At 50.1% G+C, this 16,926-nt stretch overlaps 1 protein-coding gene and 1 long non-coding RNA gene across 4 annotated transcripts in view; one reads left to right on the top strand and one right to left on the bottom strand.

Moving 5' to 3' along the window:
* The window catches only part of LOC311587869, a 135,284-nt gene that overhangs the window by 61,308 nt on the left and 57,050 nt on the right, over window positions 1–16,926 (top strand). The gene's annotated exons all lie outside the window — the stretch shown is intronic.
* On the bottom strand, window positions 1,933–16,165 carry ACRBP (acrosin binding protein). 2 transcript variants are annotated; one of them, XM_084765100.1, is made up of 10 exons: window positions 16,008–16,165; window positions 15,478–15,696; window positions 15,210–15,304; window positions 14,616–14,733; window positions 12,275–12,758; window positions 11,446–11,578; window positions 4,316–4,495; window positions 3,868–4,035; window positions 2,649–2,732; window positions 1,933–2,222 (listed from the first exon to the last, which is right to left on the bottom strand). In XM_084765100.1, the coding sequence occupies exons 1-10, from the start codon at window positions 16,048–16,050 to the stop codon at window positions 2,142–2,144; spliced, it is 1,605 nt and encodes a 534-aa protein (XP_084621226.1). In that variant the 5' UTR covers window positions 16,051–16,165; the 3' UTR covers window positions 1,933–2,141. The 2 variants fall into 2 exon arrangements, with proteins under 2 accessions (XP_084621226.1, XP_084621225.1); XM_084765099.1 differs by having other exon boundaries at window positions 1,935–2,197.

Raw genomic sequence — 16,926 nt, forward strand, 5'->3', positions numbered from 1 at the left:
TGGTAGTGATCTATGTCTCTCTGTGTGTGTATGTATGTGTGTGTGTGTGTGTGTGTGTGTGTGTGTATGTGTGTGATTAATTTGAGAAGTGAGGAGGGAACATGGGAGGAATTAGAGAGAGGAACAACGGAGAGAAATTATATATATGTATTACAGAAATCTGTCTGCATGTGTGCCTGCCTGCACTCTAGAAGAGGGCACCAGATCTTATTATAGATGGTTGTGAGCCACCATGTGGTTGCTGGGAATTAAACTCAGGACCTTTCAAAGAGCAGCCAGTGCTCATAACCTCTGAGCCATCTCTCCAGCCTCAAGTAATTATATTTTAATTAAAATAAAAATATAAATTGAAAATATTTTTATATGTGTTTGAGAGTGTCTGTGTGCAAGGCACACGCAGGTGCTTGGGAGGGCTGGAAGATTGTGAACTGAACCTTCTCTCCATCCATCTGATTTTGGTGTGTGTGTGGGGGGGGGAGTTGGCTTTTTGAGACATAATCTATTATATTGCTCTGGCTAATCTGGACCCTGCTATGTAGACCAAGCTGACCTGGAACTCACACTCACACTGATGCATCTGTTTCTGTCTCCCCAGTCCTAGATTAAGATAAGCATCAGTACATGCAGACTTTTTTTTTTTAAAGACAGGGTCTCAAGTCTGATGATGGTGGTGCAGACCTTTAACCCCAGCACTTGGGGAGGCAGAGGCAGGTGGATCTGTGAATTTGAGGCCAGCCTGGTCTACAGAGTGAGCTCTAGGACAGGGAAATTCTGTCTCAATAAATAAATAAATAAATAAATAAAATAAAAAATTAATAATAAATTTTAAAAACCCCAAACAAAAACAATAATGACAAAAGACAGGGTCACATGTAGCCCAAGCTTGTTTTATCTCTACCTCTCAAGTGCTGGGATTACCCACATATGCCACCACACAGGTTTTATTTATGAAGGTGTGTGTGTGTGTGTGTGTGTGTGTGTGTATGTGTGTGACGTGTGCACGCTGCATGTGCGTGCGATCTGCGTCAGCACTGTGGCATCAGTTCTCTCCTTCCATCTTTTACATGGGTTCTGGAGTTTCAACTTAAGCCACTAGGCCCACTCATCAAACGCTTTTATTTGCTAAGCAATCTCTCTAACAGCCCCCCCCCAAACTACCCCCTTCTTTTAGAGTCAGGGTCTCATGTAGCCCAAGTCGACTTCAAAATATACAGCCAAAGATGACTCCAACTCTATCCTCGAGCCTCTGCTTCCTGTGTGTGCTGGGATTAAAGGCACGCGCCACCATGCCTGATTGAATCCAGGGCCCTGTCCATGTGGGGGCAAGCATGCTACTAAGTGAGCCACCCCCCACCCCCAGTACTGTTTTGTTTTGGTTAAAATGCTGTTAATAACTGTTAGCCTACAGAAGACATTGCCGTTTCCCCAGCCGTACTACTACTTTGTGAGCATCCAAATTATTCAAGGCCGGCGCCACATTGACACTTCAAGGTGCCTCATCATTGAGGCCATCTGACAAAGCGGCCATTGTCAGGGACTTCTGGGCTCCAGGATGTAGGTTTTTTTTAGTTTCCTCCCTCCCAAGAGAGGGAAGTGTAAGCTACGTCACACTTTCTGGGCTTGACACAATCTCGGGGCTTTGGCTGTGAAAATCCCAGAGCTTCAGAGATGAAGGTCCTCATGCACTCAAGGCCTCTCCAACCCGTGGGGGACCCCAGCCACAGGTGCAACTCCCGTGACCTCTCAGGCCTGCTGTGGGGATGTTTTCCTCAGTGTTGCAGGTGGAGCTCTGACACTGGCAGCCTAGGGAGGGAGGCGGCAGTGCTGAGGAGGGCAGGGATATCCTGCTAAACAGAGCAAATGGGCTGAAGACCAACATTTTATTTGGAGGCATCTTCAAGGCACATGGAGCTTCCATCACGGACCCCCTCCACCCCGGACTGCTGTCCCGACCCAAAGAAAATTTGAGTAGGGGCCATTTAAGAGATCTTGGAAGCCGCCCGGCAGATGTAGTGTAAGAGCGCTGCAGACAGTGGAAAGACAGGGCTGGGGTGGGGACAGCGCATGCCCCGGTTCATCCAAACCTTCCTAGAGCCAAAGTGCTGAACTCTTGGTTCCAGCGGAGTATAATCTCCTCGCTTTTAGCCGGGCTCAGCACGTTGTAGTTCTCGTTCAACATACATTTCACGCGAGACACCTACGGAAGGATGGCGGATACAGGACTGTGGGGGTGAGGGGGTGGCAGAACCGGGGGGCAGAAAGGAATGCGGAAGGGGCTTCAATAAGCCAAGCTCTTTTCAGATGGAGGACTAACCTCCAAGAGGAAGTACTTTATTCTATCTAGGCTGCCTGGGTGGCCAGACTGAAGCTCAGAGTCCAGTTTCCGGGCCAGCTGAGGTTCTCCCTCTGGGTCCTCAGGGCCCACCCCTCCCTATCTGTCTGAGCCTCCCCTGCCCACGCCTGCCCCGAGAGGGCCTGGCTCACTCTTAGGCTAGGAAAAAGAGGAGGCTGTGTGGAGCCTCTGCCTAAGAGATGCTCACAGGGAACTGTTCCCACACCCTGGCTTCTGGAAGAGAAGGGCGCAGAACAGACCTTCCCCGGGGGCACTACGGGGCTGGTTGGAGGGTGAGGGCTGGGTGGGGTCTCACCTTTCGGTTCTGGTTTTTCATCAGGCACTGTTGGCTTTTGAAGGAACAGTAGTTCGGGTACTGGACATAGTCTGTGTCACAAATCTATACCAGGAGAGCCAAGGAGAGTGGCAGAGCATCAAAATCCTGACAGGACACTGGTCTCTAGATTAAGGGTAGTGATGGCCTGCCCTAGGTGGGACAGGACCCTAGAGAAGCAAGCCTTACATAACTGGGATGCACCCCAATGTGCTTCCTCTTGCTTTCTCCTACCTTCAGTCTTGGGTCCCTGGGGAGCAGCCAGGGACTGAGGAGAACCAGGAGTGTCTGCCCTATTGGTCAGCTTACTGCAGATGCAGAGGGAGGTGGGTAAGGAGGCAGCACATGAGTGGCCAAGGGCTTGCTTAGCACACATAGGCCCTTGGTACCATCTCTAGCACCACACAGATACACAGATACACACACACACACAGACACACACACATGCAAATACACATACACAGACACAAACTCACAGATACAAACAAATACACGTACACAGATACAAACACATATACAAACACATACACAGATACACAGACCCACAAACGTGGGAGTTGGGGAGACAGAGAGGGAGAGAGTATGGGACACAGGAAGGTGACCCCAGCTAGTGAAGGGAGGGGCAGAAGGGTCTCTGACAGGTGACAGTGGGTCAATCACTGCCCTGTGGCCCTTGCCCTACTGTCAAACTGTGGAACGGGCTTGGTGACTGGCTTTCAGCAGCAATAGATGGTTAACCACTCAGAGGAAGTGATTTGGGGGAGAGGGTTGAGGGGAAATGTGTCGATATTATTAATGCGGGAAAGCACTGGACAGGATGGGGAGAGCGCTGCAGGCAGAGCTAGGGAGGCAGGTTCCACAGGGCTGGGCATTATCTAGGCTTCCACTGCAACAGTGAGCATAACTGCGGTGTGGCGTGGGCAGTGTGATGCGAGCAAAGCCACCAGGGCCGCAGCCATAACCCCGCCATCTCCATCTCTTGCTCCCCAGGTTGGAGCTGTCTCACGGGGCAGCGTCCCTACTGCTGTGTTGAGTGTGACCTGCTTTACTGGGGCGGGGGGGGGGGGGGTGTAGTGCTCTGTGGAAGAATGGCGGGAGAGGCCACCAAGGATGATAGAGCCTCAGGGCCAGGATCCCCAAGCCCAGGCTTATCCAGAACAAGTACCTAGAAAGAACTGGGGGTGCCTGCGGAGCCTCTGACCTTTGTGGGGAGATCCCCATCCTGGAAGCTAAGAAACTCAGCCTTGAGCCAGTTGGAGACCCGGTCATCTTCACAGCCTTTCTTGGCGAGCCGGTTACACCAGAAGTCTGAGCTGAGCCCTCCGAACATATCCAGCCCAGCAAAGCGGCCTTTTTCTGGGAACCTTGCCTATGGAAAGGAGACCTGTGAGAGGCACGGGCCACTCCACAACCCCCCCCTTCCCACAGGCCCCTCAGCACTTTTTTGTTGTTGTTGTTTTTGTTGTTTTTTGAGACAGGGTTTCTTTGTGTAGCCTTGGCTGACCTGGACTCGCTGTGTAGACCAGGCTGGCCTAGAACTCACAGCGATCCACCTGCCTCTGCCTCCCGAGTGCTGGGATTAATAGCGTGCGCCACCACGCCCAGCTGCCCCTCAGCACTTCTGGTCACAGGCGTCCCAGCTGAGGTACCTGGTTGCCGGTGGATATGCTCTGGGCTGAGAGCAAGGGGCTGATGAAGGGTATCTTGTGTGAAGCGTCACACCGCTGTCGCAGTATGTTGCCCTCGGTATGGCACTGCTCCAGCTTCAGGGAGCAGAACGCACAGAGGGGACAGGCAGCTGTGTGTCGACGTCCGAGATTGTCACAGACCTGGGACAGGAGTTTGAGTGAGAGGCTGAGTCTGCGTGGGCTGCTCTTTCTCTTGCATCAGACCTCCAGATAACAGCACGCCGGTTGACGTTTTTGCCCTACGGCCTTTTGTGAGGCTTTCCTCCCCTAAGAAGCCCTCAGGGACCTTCTCTCAGCTCTGTTGTGGCTTTTCAGCTCCTAGGTAATCTTCATCTGCAGACAGCACCCACATCTTTATTATCAGCTATGATTTCTTCTGCAAGCTCTAAATTCTCCTCGCTGTGTTAGATGCCTAACTTGGGTGAAGGTAATCATCCTAGCTTAAGCAACCCCCAAAAGGATTAATTCTCTCGACTCCATTCACGGCAGTGCTCATATTTGCAGATGGGACAGTGTGGACCAGCAGAGGCAAGGGCGTCATAAAGCCGAGACCTGCCTGAGGTACCTGGCGAGGCACTGCCTAGAAAAACAATAAGCAGTCAGGGATTTACCCAGTTGGAAGGCAGGATGATCAGAAGTCCAAAATTCTCAAGTTCCAGGCCAGCGTGGGCCACAGAAATCCATTATTTATTTATTTATTTATTTATTTTTGGTTTTTCGAGACAAAGTTTCTCTGTGTAGCCTTGGCTGTCCTGGACTCACTTTGTAGACCAGGCTGGCCTTGAACTCATAGTGATCCGCCTGCCTCTGCCTCTGCCTCCCAAGTGCTTTTTTTTTTTTTTGGTTTTTCGAGACAGGGTTTCTCTGTGTAGCCTTGCCTGTCCTAGACTTACTTTGTAGACCAGGCTGGTCTCCAACTCATAGCAATCCGCCTGCCTCTCCCAAGTGCTTTTTTTTTTTTAAAAGATTTATTTATTATGTATACAGTGTTCTGCCTGCATATACACCTGCTCACCAGAAGGGGGCACCAGATCTCATTATAGATGGTTGTGAGCCATCATGTGGCTGCTGGCATTTGAACTCAGAACCTCTTTTTTATTTTTATTTTTTATTTTTGTTTTGTTTTGTTTTTCGAATCAGGGTTTCTCTTGTAGTCCCGGCTGGCTGTCCTGGCCTCGCTTTGCAGACCAGGCTGGCCTGGAAATCGCAGAGATCCATCTGCCTCTGCCTCCCGAGTGCTAGGATTAAAGGCATCTGCCACCACGCCTGGCTAACTCAGGACCTCTGGAAGAACAAGACAGTGCTCTTAACCTCCGAGCCATCTCTCCAGCCCCAGAAATCCATTCCTAAAAACCAAAATAAACAAATAAACCCCCTAGCCAGGAGTGGTGGGGCCTGTCTTTAATCCTGGCACCCTGGAGGCATTGGCAAGTGGATCTGAGTTCCAGGTTAGCCTGATCTTATGTAGTGAGACACTGTGTCAAGATTTAAAAAAAAAAAAAAAAAACCAAAGAAACACGGCTAATCCTGTAAGTACTGACATATAGTATCAACACTTACTCAGAAAGTGAGGCTCCCTCCATGTGGCTAAAGAACATTGCGCAAAATTGGCCACAGACCCAGGTCTTTCTATCTCTCAGACCTATTCTCTATCCGGTGCCTGGTTCCAAACCCACCACCAGCTCCTGTAAGCTCTTCCACAGAGTGGAGTTACCTATCTCCTGGCTGAGTGCCAGTCGTCCGCAGCACAATCAGAAAGATCTGGCCAAACGCGTGTGCATTCAGTGGGTCCCACGCTCACCCAAAGCGCATGGGCTGCAGCGGGGGTGGGGGTGGGGGGGTTGGGGGGGCTGGGGGGGACAAGAGCATAGCCCCAGCCCCCGCAACCTTCGTCAGTGTTCCCTTCCCTGCAGCACTAAATGCCTCAGAAGGCACCAAGGCTTTCCATACTGGTGCCTTATCTTTTTGACTCTGTCTTCTGCTACTACGCTCTCATTAAAAATGGACTCTGTTCCCTTATGCAAGCATGCCACCCTGAGTCTCTATGACCTCTGAACTTGCATGTTTCTAAAAACGGCTGTCTGCCACACCCTTTCATATATAATGCTGCCGACTCAGTGGCAAACTCCCGCATCAGTTCTTCTTGTCTTTGTGTATACTGGTCTCTACCAAGAAGTTCCCACTGGGGCCCCTTCTTCTGCCTTAAGTCCTTTCAGGTCTCAGTTTTAAACTCGACTTCCACTAAGAGCATTCTCTGGTCATGGCAATCATGGAGAGATTTCTCGGAACTCTCTCCTTTTCCCCATCACAGTGGCCATCTCCTCCTCACAAGGCTCAGCTCTGCTGCTTCTAACATCAGGTACCAAATCTGAGTGACTTGGATTGAGCACACCCCAGCCTTGTTTTTTTTCTTTTCTTTCTCCCCAACTAGTTTCCAAGAAAGCAAGCATCGAATATACTGTTAGCATCATCCCAAGTGCCCACCGGGAAATTGGTACCCAGTCAGTGTTTGTTAAAGAAACAGATGAAGAGGCCGGGCGTGGTGGGGCACGCCTTTAATCCCAGCACTCGGGAGGCAGAGGCAGGCAAATCGTTGTGAGTTCCAGGCCAGTCTGGTCTACAAAGTGAGTCCAAGACAGCCAAGGCTAACACAGAGAGACCCTGTCTAAAAACAAAAACAAAAACAAAAACAAAAACAAAAACAAAACAAAACAAAAAGAAACGGAACAGATGAATACATGGTAGATTGGTGCTCCACGGTTGTTTGCTAAATTATACTGTTTCAAAACCAAGGAACTGTGTGGGGTTGTGTGCACCTGTATACCCAGCTACCAATATTGAGAGGGGACCACTTGTGCCCAGGAGCTCCACAGCAGCCTGTGCAACAGAGACCTTGGCTCAGACAATGACAACTGAGGAACACTTAAAAGTGCATCTTTCACTGGGAGGTGGTGGAGGATGCCTTTAATCCCAGAAGTAGGGGGGCAGATACAGGTGGATCTCTGTGAGTTCAAGGCCAGCCTGGTCTACAGAGTAAGTTGCAGGACAGCCAGGGCTATACAGAGAAACCCTGTCTCGAAAACAAACAAACAAACAAACAAACAAACAAACAGTACATCTTTCTGGGAATGGACTTGCTAAGTGTGGAAGAAATGCTGAAACTGGAATCTTTACAGATCCCCTGAGATGCTGTGATGCTAGTCTTGATTGTCAACCTGGCTAGCTCCAGAATCAACTAAAAGGTGAGCTGCTGGGCATTCCTGGGAGGGACTTCCTTGGCCAGATTATCTAAAGTGAGAAGACCCACCCTAAATGTAGGATGGCAGCCCAGATAAAAAGGGAGATGGAAGAAGGAAGCGTTGCTTTTTGCCTGCTTGCTTTCACTCTTGCTGGCAGGTCCATCTAACCTGACGCCTTCCTTTCCTGATGTTAGAACCTACTTCTTTGGGATTCCCCACATCGAGTGAAGACCAGCTGCCCTCTAGGGTCCCTCCCTGCTTTAGTACCCGACTGGAACTGCTGAGCCATCCAGCCTCGTGGCTGCCTCTACTGCGAGACAGCCATTGCTGGCCTACCCAGGCGGTGTCATGTCACCCTATCTAATAAACTCCCTTTACTATGGTCATTCTTGGGTCTGTTCATCTAGAGAACTCTGGTACAGATTACGGCACCAGTCCCCCAGGTGACAGCTGCGACCTCATGGCAGGTGACATTGTAGAAAGTAGTGTGTTTTCCTTCTTTGAACAACGTATGGGTTTTCCTTTCTTGTACATAATGCTTCTGCTAAAATTATCGTGCTCAGACTTGCAGAATGCCTTATCCACCATCATGGTGCTCCACACAGCAAGTAAGTGGCCAGTTTGCCCATGCTCACAGAATTCACTGGTCTTACCATGTTCCCTGCCATCCTGAAGCAGCTGCCTCGATGGAACGGTGGCATAAACTTTTTATCTTTAAAATTGTTTCATGTAGATGGATGTTCTGTGTGCCTGCATGTCTGTTCATTACCTGAGCGCCTGGTGCTCTTGGAGGCGAAAAGAGTGTCAGATCCCACCCTGGAACTAGTGTTACAGATGGTGTGAACCACCACCACATGGGTGTTTAGAATTAAACCTGGGTCCTTTGGAAGCAACCAGTATTCAACCTCGAGCGATCACTCCAGCCCTGGATTTGGCTGTGTGTGTGTGTGTGTGTGTGTGTGTGTGTGTGTGTGTGTGTGTGTTTTGATTGCATGTATCTCTGTGTGAGGGTGTTAGGTTTTGGAGTTACAGATGGTTGGGAGCTGCCATGTGGGTGCAGGTGCACCCAGGTCCTTTGGGAGAGCACTCAGTGCTCTTAACCACTAAGCCATCTCTTCAGCCCCCCTTGGGTTTGGCTTTTTAAAGATAGTTACAGTGCCAACCAGATGGGAGTAGCCTAGAGGGCTGGAACAGTGCTTTCCAGAAGACTGTATATGCTCTGAATCGACCTCCAATACACAGTACTATTCCTCCTGTAGCCAGGATTCATGGTCCAGGGATCTGGAGTGGGAATGGTCGCATGTATTTTGATGGTAATTAATAAAAAGCCATCCCACCTGGGAAGAGCAACTGAGATCAGTGTGGCTAAGGTTGCCCAGCTTAGAGAGGGACAGAGAGGATCCTGGGAAGGAGAAGAAAGACTGGGAGACCTGAGGAGGAGGAGGAGAAGGAGGAGGAGGAGGAGGAGAGAGAAGAAGGCTACCATAGGTTAGATGGAAGAGAAGCACATGGCCGGCGTGGATGAAGATCTGGCCCAGATGAAGAACATTAGCAAGTATTTGGGATTATGGATGGGAGGTAGCTTGATAGAAATTATTAGAAACAGATGGCATGGGATTGGGGAAGGTATCCTATACCTGCCCCATTATGGGAAGTAGTTTAGGGGATTAATGTCTGCCTTGCCCCAGGTTAATTCGGGCTATTTTAAAATATGGCAGGTGTCTGTGTCTTGATTGATTGCTAGCGGGTATACTGAAGTAATAATAATTTAGGCCAGATAATAAACAATTATTAGACTGTATTGATTATTTTAAAAACAACAGGGATGGGACCTCTAGTAACCCACTAGGAGCAGTTTTTCCTTCCTGCCCCTTGGACTTCATGCTCTGCTTAGCCTAGAAGTCTGGGTTCTATGAGGGAGAGGACTCCTGTCAGGAGTCACACTAAACATCCCAACGGGAAACTGGATTCCTCCTTCACAACGGAGTTGAGGTTATGGCTGGAGTGTAGGAGATCCTTTAGGGCAGTGGCTCTCACCTTTCCTAATGCTGCAACCCTTCAACAGAGTTCCTCATGTTGTGGTGACCCCCAACCACAAGGGTTAGGGTTAGGGACACCACTACTTCATAACTGTAATTTTGTCAGTTATGAACCATAATGTAAGTATCTGATATGCAGGATGGAATATGTGACCCCCCCCCCCCCCCGAGTCTGGACCCACAGGTTGAGAAGTGCTGCTTTAAGGCATCTCTTGGTGTTACTATGCCCTGTGATTAATAAGGACAATGGGAAACTACAACCACCCAATCCAGGCAGGACGAGAAAGGGTCCAGACCCTTCTGGGATAAAGGAATAAATTACCCTTCCAGGGAAAGAACCATGGCCTTCCAAGGAGCTTCCTGAGGAGAGGAAATACAGAGTGAATAATACAAGAAGGTGGTTATAAATACCAGCTAAGGCCATGTGACCAGTCACAGAAGTAAGGATTGTAACTGACATGAGAGTTCCTGTCCTATTTTGTTAAGAACATGTGTGTGTGTATATATTCACACAGATATTAAGCAGATATTTGTGTTTTCTTTCCTCTACTTATCATGTAATGTAACAGCCACTGAGATAATCAGTGTTATATATTATCATATGTAAATATGTACTTTGCGTAAATATATTATTACATGTAAATTATGGGACTCTAAAAAGCCTCAAGGGATTTTTGCCACCCATTTTTAAATAACGTGTTTAGTTATATATGGGGTAGTTGTTATCACATGTAGGCAGAATTATAGTCTTGCCATTAAGCATGACATAGAGAGCAGCTGTCGGTTGACAAGCCGTGAATTTCTGGTGGTTAATCTTGGTTGTCAACTTGACTGGATTTCAAACCGACTACAAACAAGGCACTGGGAACCCCTGTGAGGGATTTTCTTGACCAGATGTTTGAAGGGGAGACTGACCCTAAGCGTGGGCAGCACCTCCCCAGATGAAAGGGAAGAGGAATGGGGAAGCCTTGCTTTTCGTCCGCTTGCCTTCACTCTTGCTGGCAGCATCACTTTACTGGCACTACCACCAGCTTCTTCCGGCTTCCAGTGCAGGCTGAAGCCCAGCAGCAATCCAGGAATCCGCAGTCCTTCGGGGCCAGTTGGGACTGCTTGGGGCATCCAGCCTCACAGATTTAGCAACCTCTCCAGTGTGAGGCAGCCATTGTTGGGACTATGTAGACTGTTACCATGTAAGTAAATCTAATGAATCTCCCTACAATATAAATCCACTGTCAGTTTTGTTTTTCAAGAGAGTCCCAATACAAACGGTTTATATCATACATTGGTTTTGGGTATTGGGGATTGAATCTAGGGTCTTCTGAGTGCTAGGCAACTGTTCTACCACTGGCTTCGTCCTCAACCCTCTGTTTACTTAGTTAAAGTCTTGAGTCTGGATCTAAGCTGAGCTCGTTCTGCTGCCCATTCCACAGAGTGAACCCGAGACTCCTTTGCTTCAGCCTCCTAAGGAGCTGGGACTACAGCCTGCACCACCTGCTCAACGGGAAGCGGCTCTACGAACCTTCTGGAAAGAAAGAGGGCTGAGTGAGTCTAAGGCACAGCTAGGTACTGAAGGTGCTGAGCGGGCCTCAAGGGGATGGCTCACAGCCTAACAACTCAACTTGAAGAGTTGAAGGACCCATTCCAGACGAGGCCGTGAGCCTTCCTCTGCAGTAGGCTGGAGGTGTCCTTCCAAGGACTCTCCTCAACAGTGTCTCATGCTCTCCTTGCCCAGCCCCTCACCCATGGCTCACACAGTTCCAGGCCCATGGGATGTCCAGTGGCATGTATCCATTAAATAGCATGGTGGACATACCGAATCCCCGAAGCCAAGGATCTCCTCCTCCATGTAGCTCCAGGCCTTGGCTGTGGGAGTCATGGTGCAGGTATTCTCCAAAATGGAGTAGCATAGCACCATCAGGGTCTCCGTGTGGGGCAGCTGCAGGAGGCTGCAAGAAGACAGTACAGGCTAGTGGGGATGGGCTAGAGGGCGGGGCCGAGAGCCACACCTTCCGCTTCCCCTCTGCTCAGAGCCTCTCCTGGCCATACGCATTGAGCACGCCTACAAGAGGCCCTCCATCCTGGGCCTGAGAGGACCTTGGACCAACTGCCTACTTTTTACAAATGAGGAACTGAAGTCCAAAATGGAGAAACAGTGGCCGGAGAGATGGCTCAGTGGTTAAGAGCACTTGCTGCTCTTCCAGAAGACCCAAGGTTGGTCCCCAGCATCCACTCATGCAGCTCAGAACCACTCATTTACTGTAGTCGCAGGGGATACGACGCCCTCTTCTGGCCTACTCAGACACCTGCACACATGTATACACACACACACACACACACACACACACACACACACACACACACCTAAGTAAAAATAAAATAATAAAGAACAACAATAACAAAACGGAGCAATAACTTTCTGAAGGCTTTAGTGCTAATCAAGACCAGAGATAAGACCAGAACCCAGGGTGGGACTTAAAACAAGGATGGGCACAGAACAGGAGGGGCCCGCCATTGCTAACTGTGCCTGAAGCCTCAGCAGGTCTGAGTGGGTCTGGAGACCCGAGCTGGTAAAGTGGGCTTTGCATTTCCAAAGAAGGCAGCCGGGATGGCAGGGCCCATGAGGAAGTCACAATTTCCTGTACCTGCCGGGGCTTTGGCTTCTCCAAGAGTCATCGTACAGTTCGTTCATTTTATCCATCTGTTGGGCTGAGCGTATGAGCTCCTGGATATTCTCCATCATCAGCGGAGCAGAGTCCACTTCCCGGACCCGGGGGGTAAAGGAGGAGGGGTTGGAAGACAGGGGCTCAGATTGCAACTTGGGCTCAGAGTCTGACTGCAGGCTGGACATGGACTGCAGCCCCTCCTCGGTCCCTTGCCCCTCTTCCTGCTTTGCCTCCTCCTCCTCCTCCTCCTCCTCTTCCTCCTCCTCCTCTTCCTCCTCTTCCTGCTCTTCTTGCTCCTGTTCTTCCTCTTGCTTGCTCTCTTGCTCGTGCTTGTGCTGACCCCGCCCCAGCTTCTGGCTGCTCTGTTGCTCCTTGCCTCCTAGGGACAGGGACGACTGCAGCAACTCTTCCACATTGTTGTTGAGCCTCTCGGCCCAAGGCTGGAAGGCCTGGTGTTCGGTGGCTGCAGCAGGGTTAGGAGGGACCAGGAAAGAGAAGAGAAAGAAAGCATCAGACTTCCTTCCCCCGAAGAAACCACGTTTCTATATGCAGGCGTTGACGGTTCAGGCCTGGACCCTCAGGAGCTGGGAGGTGGAGGCAAGGAGGACCAGCACAAGTCCAACCCTCTCAGCTACATACAAAGTTTGAGGCGGGAACTGCATGAGATCCCATCTCAGGACATAAGGGTGTGTGTTTTGTTTTGTTTTGTTTTTTAATCAAGAAATCGGGGCTGGGGAGACAGCTCCGTTGGTAAAGTGCTTGCCAAGTCTGGAGACCTGAGTTCAGCCATTAAAATCAACATAAAATCTGGGTATGGCAGCATGTGCTTCTAATCTCAGTGCTGAGAAGGTGAAGACAGGAGGATGCTGACGACTTACTGGCTTCCCCGTGAGCCCTAGCTTTCTTCCTATTAATTATTGTTATATTTTTTTGAGACAAGGTCTCACTACGTAGTCTGGAATTCATTGAGTTCCCTTGGCTTCCCATGTGCTAGGCCCAAAAGCACGTGCAGCATGCTCAGCAGCTGAGGTTTTCTTTTTAATAATTTCTTTATTTTTATTTTATGTGCATTGGTGCTTTGACTGCATATATGTCTGTGGGTGTCAGCTTTTGGAGTTACAGACAGTTATGAACTGCCACGTGGGTACTGGGAATTGAACCCGGGTCCTCAGGAAGAACAGTCAGTCAGTGCTCCCAACCGCTGAGCCATCTCTCCAGCCCAGAGTTTTTCTTTTTCAATGTGTTTTATCTTTTTTATGATTTGTTTATCTTTACTTCTTGTATGTGCATTAGTGTTTTGCCTCATGTTTGTGTGAGGGCACTGGAGTTCCCGGCGCTGGGATTACAGACAGCTGTGAGCTGCCAAGTGGGTGCTGGGAGCTGAAAAGGAAGAAGATCCAGTGCTCTTAACTGCTACGCCGTCTCTCTAGCCCCAGCTCCAAGTTTCTTGAAAGAGCCAGTTTCAAACTATAAGGTGGCCTAAGCTGGGCATAGGGGTACATGCCTTTAATCCCAGCATTCTGGAGAGAGAAGCAGATCTTTGTGAGTTCTACATAGTGAGGCCAGCTAGGACTTCATAGTTATGTACACACAACCAGTAAACTAATATAGCAGAGTGGAAGGACAACCCCCTTAAGAAATGTGTCACCCTCCCACTTGCTTTACAAGTACGCTTGCTCCCTAACTCCTAGAGCAAATGTTGCCTTTTATCCACCTCACCTGGAGAACACCATGTCCTCTAAGGAACTGGCAAACATGTCCTTCTATTTGAATAAGGGGACCCTCGGAACCAAACCCAGAGCCTCACACAGGCTAAGTATATGCTCTACCATTGAGAGCTATACTCCCAGGACAAATACTCTCTAAGGTGAAGATATTAATTTACAAAAGGCTCAGAGGCTTTTCTTTTGTTTTCCTTTTTTAAACATGGTATGAGATTTATTGTAGAAGCATGGGAAGAGAAGGGAGAGGGATGTCCCGCAGGGAGGGAGGGGGCGAGTGAGAGATTCAGAGAGAGAGAGAGATTCAGAGATAGATTGAGAGAGAGAGAGAGAGAGAGAGAGAGAGAGAGAGAGAGAAAGAGAGAGAGAGAGATTCAGAGATAGATTGAGAGAGAGAGAGAGAGAGAGAGAGAGAGAGAGAGAGAGAGAGAGAGAGGGGGAGGGAGGGAGGTAGGTTTTCATTTTATGTGCATAGGTGTTTTGCCTGAATCTATGCCAGTGCACCATTCCGACACTGCCTGTACAGGCCAGAAGAGGGCGCCGGATCTTCCAGGACTGGCGTTAAGGACTGTTGTGAAGGGTCATGTGAGGGCTCTCACCTATGGCCCGGGATGCCGTGGGGGAGGTCATGGTCGTGGGAGGAACTGCTGCTGAGGACTCAACCTCCTTGAAAGTGTTGGGGGATAGGATGGCGACTGGCTGGGAGCACCGGACTCTCTGCAAGAAAAGAAGGGAAAAGGGAATGCCCTTTCCAAAGAGCAGCCACTCCTGCCCTAGCTGATGCCTCAGTTCCCTTCCAGGCAAGTCACAGCTCTCCTGGGCAGGGATGAAGAAGGAATGTAGTTCCTCTTGGGAGCTTCTAATTCTAAGTAAGGGCATTTGTGTGTTAGGCCACGTGCCTGCCTTCACTCTCTTCTGGCTGACTTGAAGAATAAAAAAGCACAGAGCCTTTGAAAACAATGGAACGGCACAGTGGCTTGGTCTTTCCCCACCCCTCTGTACTCTGTATTCCTTTACTCACGGTAACAAGGGTTGTTCAGACAGTATGAGTACCTGAGGTAAAACTGTGCTTACCTTGGCAAACTGACAGGGAGCATCAACTAGCCACGGCCTTCTGGAGCCCTTCCTCAACTTCCCACTCCCACCACTTCTACCTTCCTTGGCCCTGGACCACCAGACCCAACCTCTCTCACCTTGGCATAGTAGACGTGGTTGGAGCAACGATACTGCGCAAACTGGCAGAAGGACTCAAACCAGGAAGCATATGGGAGGTCAGAGCAGACAGCACCTGGGGAAGGACAGGCCCCACGGAGAGGGTGGTTACAGGAAAGCCAGAGAATAGATTGTGGGGTGAGCTGCCAGCTCTACTTCCCCCTGATTCCCATATGAGCGCCACGCTTTTGTCCTGAGCCTAGGTGACCTCTGGATGCATAAGGTTTTCCCCACCGGCCTGGCCCTCACCATCTGGTACCAATCCGTGGTTTTCATATTGGTCCAACTGGACGAGAGTGGGGTTCCGGCAGCCGTGGGTTGCCCGAAGGCGGCAGGTGGTCTCTGCCTTCCAGGTTGGGGTCAGCAGGGCAAAGAAGCGTTCATATTCAGAGGCTGAGAGAGGGCTGCCTGGAGTGGAGGCCGAAGTTAAATCCTCAGCTGGAAGAGGTGTTACAGGCGGGAGCCACACTGCAGGCAGGGGGACAGGATAAGACCTTAACCCGAACGCACTCAGTGCCCAGTGGTCACATCCAGACTCGGAGAAGACCCCCCCCCCCCCCATGAACTAAGAACTGAGCGGGAGGCTTCTAGGGACAAGAGATAAACGCCGGGAACTGGTCCAACTCGACCACCTGAGACAGCTGTCTCAGAACCCATAAAAAGAGCTCTCAGGAGGCAGGGACCCTCAAGCCCTTTGGGAGCATAAGGAAGTTCCAGGTAAGATCCACCCACATTTTCAGACCAGGGCAGCCTCCAAAAGGCCAAGTCTAGTCTCTCACCTTCCAGAAGCAGCAGAAGGAAGCTAGCAGCTAGTTTCATCATGGCCCGGGTAGATCCACCCGCGTTTTCACACCAAAGCGACCTCCAACGGGCTAAGCCTCTAAGAGCGTGGGTCTCGGGCTGCTACCAAGGAGGCAGGAGGCGTGGCTGCTACGTCACATAGGTGAGGGCGGGGCCAGGCCAGGCCGCGAGGTGAACTCAAGTGTGATGTGCCGGTTGCCTTGGACCGAAGTCAGAAGCCACAGGCTACAGCAGACTCTCCAATCCCTCTTCAACAGAGTAGGCCCTCTGTCGCTCGCTCGGTACTACTTCCTTTGGATTTATTTTTGCGCCGCCGGGAAATGAACCTAGAGCCTTGCTTCTCCTTCTGCAGAGCTATAACCCAAGCTCTGTCTGTGTACTACTTCCTGCCACTTAACCCCAGACCCAGGAGGTGTGTACTATCACCCCATAAAGAACACGGGCTTAGTAAAGCAACTCCCCGTCTGCGTGGAGACCTAGCTGTTGAGTATAAGCAGCACTGTGGGCAGCAGAGCAAAAGTGTGTGAAATAAAGGCAGGAATGAGGAGGAGCCAGGGAGGACATGGCTAGGTAAAAGGAGGGCAGGGTCGACCAGGGTTAGCACACATGTAAAGACGGCTCAGTGGTCCAAGAGATACTGTTTCTAAGAGGGAGGTGACCAACACAATTCGCTGGGGGATGGGAAGAAAATACCTGTCTTATATCTCGTTTGCTTTGTGTGTGTGTGTGTGTGTGTGTGTGTGTGTGTGGTGTGGTGTGTGTGTTTTGAGGTTTTGAGACAGGGCTTTTCGATGTGCAGCCCTGGCTGTCCTGGAATTCTCTTTGTAGACCAAGCGAGCTTCAAACTCAAGGAGGTCAGCTTGCCTCTGCCTCCCAAGTACTGGGATTGAAGGCTCT

Source organism: Acomys minous, assembly GCF_964271855.1.
Source record: "Acomys minous genome assembly, chromosome: 17".
Taxonomy (NCBI): Eukaryota; Metazoa; Chordata; class Mammalia; order Rodentia; family Muridae; genus Acomys; species Acomys minous.

Coding starts and splice junctions, on each gene's coding strand:
- ACRBP (XM_084765099.1), bottom strand. CDS start 16,050: ATGATGAAACTAGCTGCTAGCTTCCTTCTGCTGCTTCTGGAAG. Junction 15,305..15,477: donor CCACGGATTGGTACCAGATG/GTGAGGGCCAGG, acceptor GTCCTTCCCCAG/GTGCTGTCTGCTCTGACCTC. Junction 11,579..12,274: donor AGAAGCCAAAGCCCCGGCAG/GTACAGGAAATT, acceptor GTCTTCTTGCAG/CCTCCTGCAGCTGCCCCACA.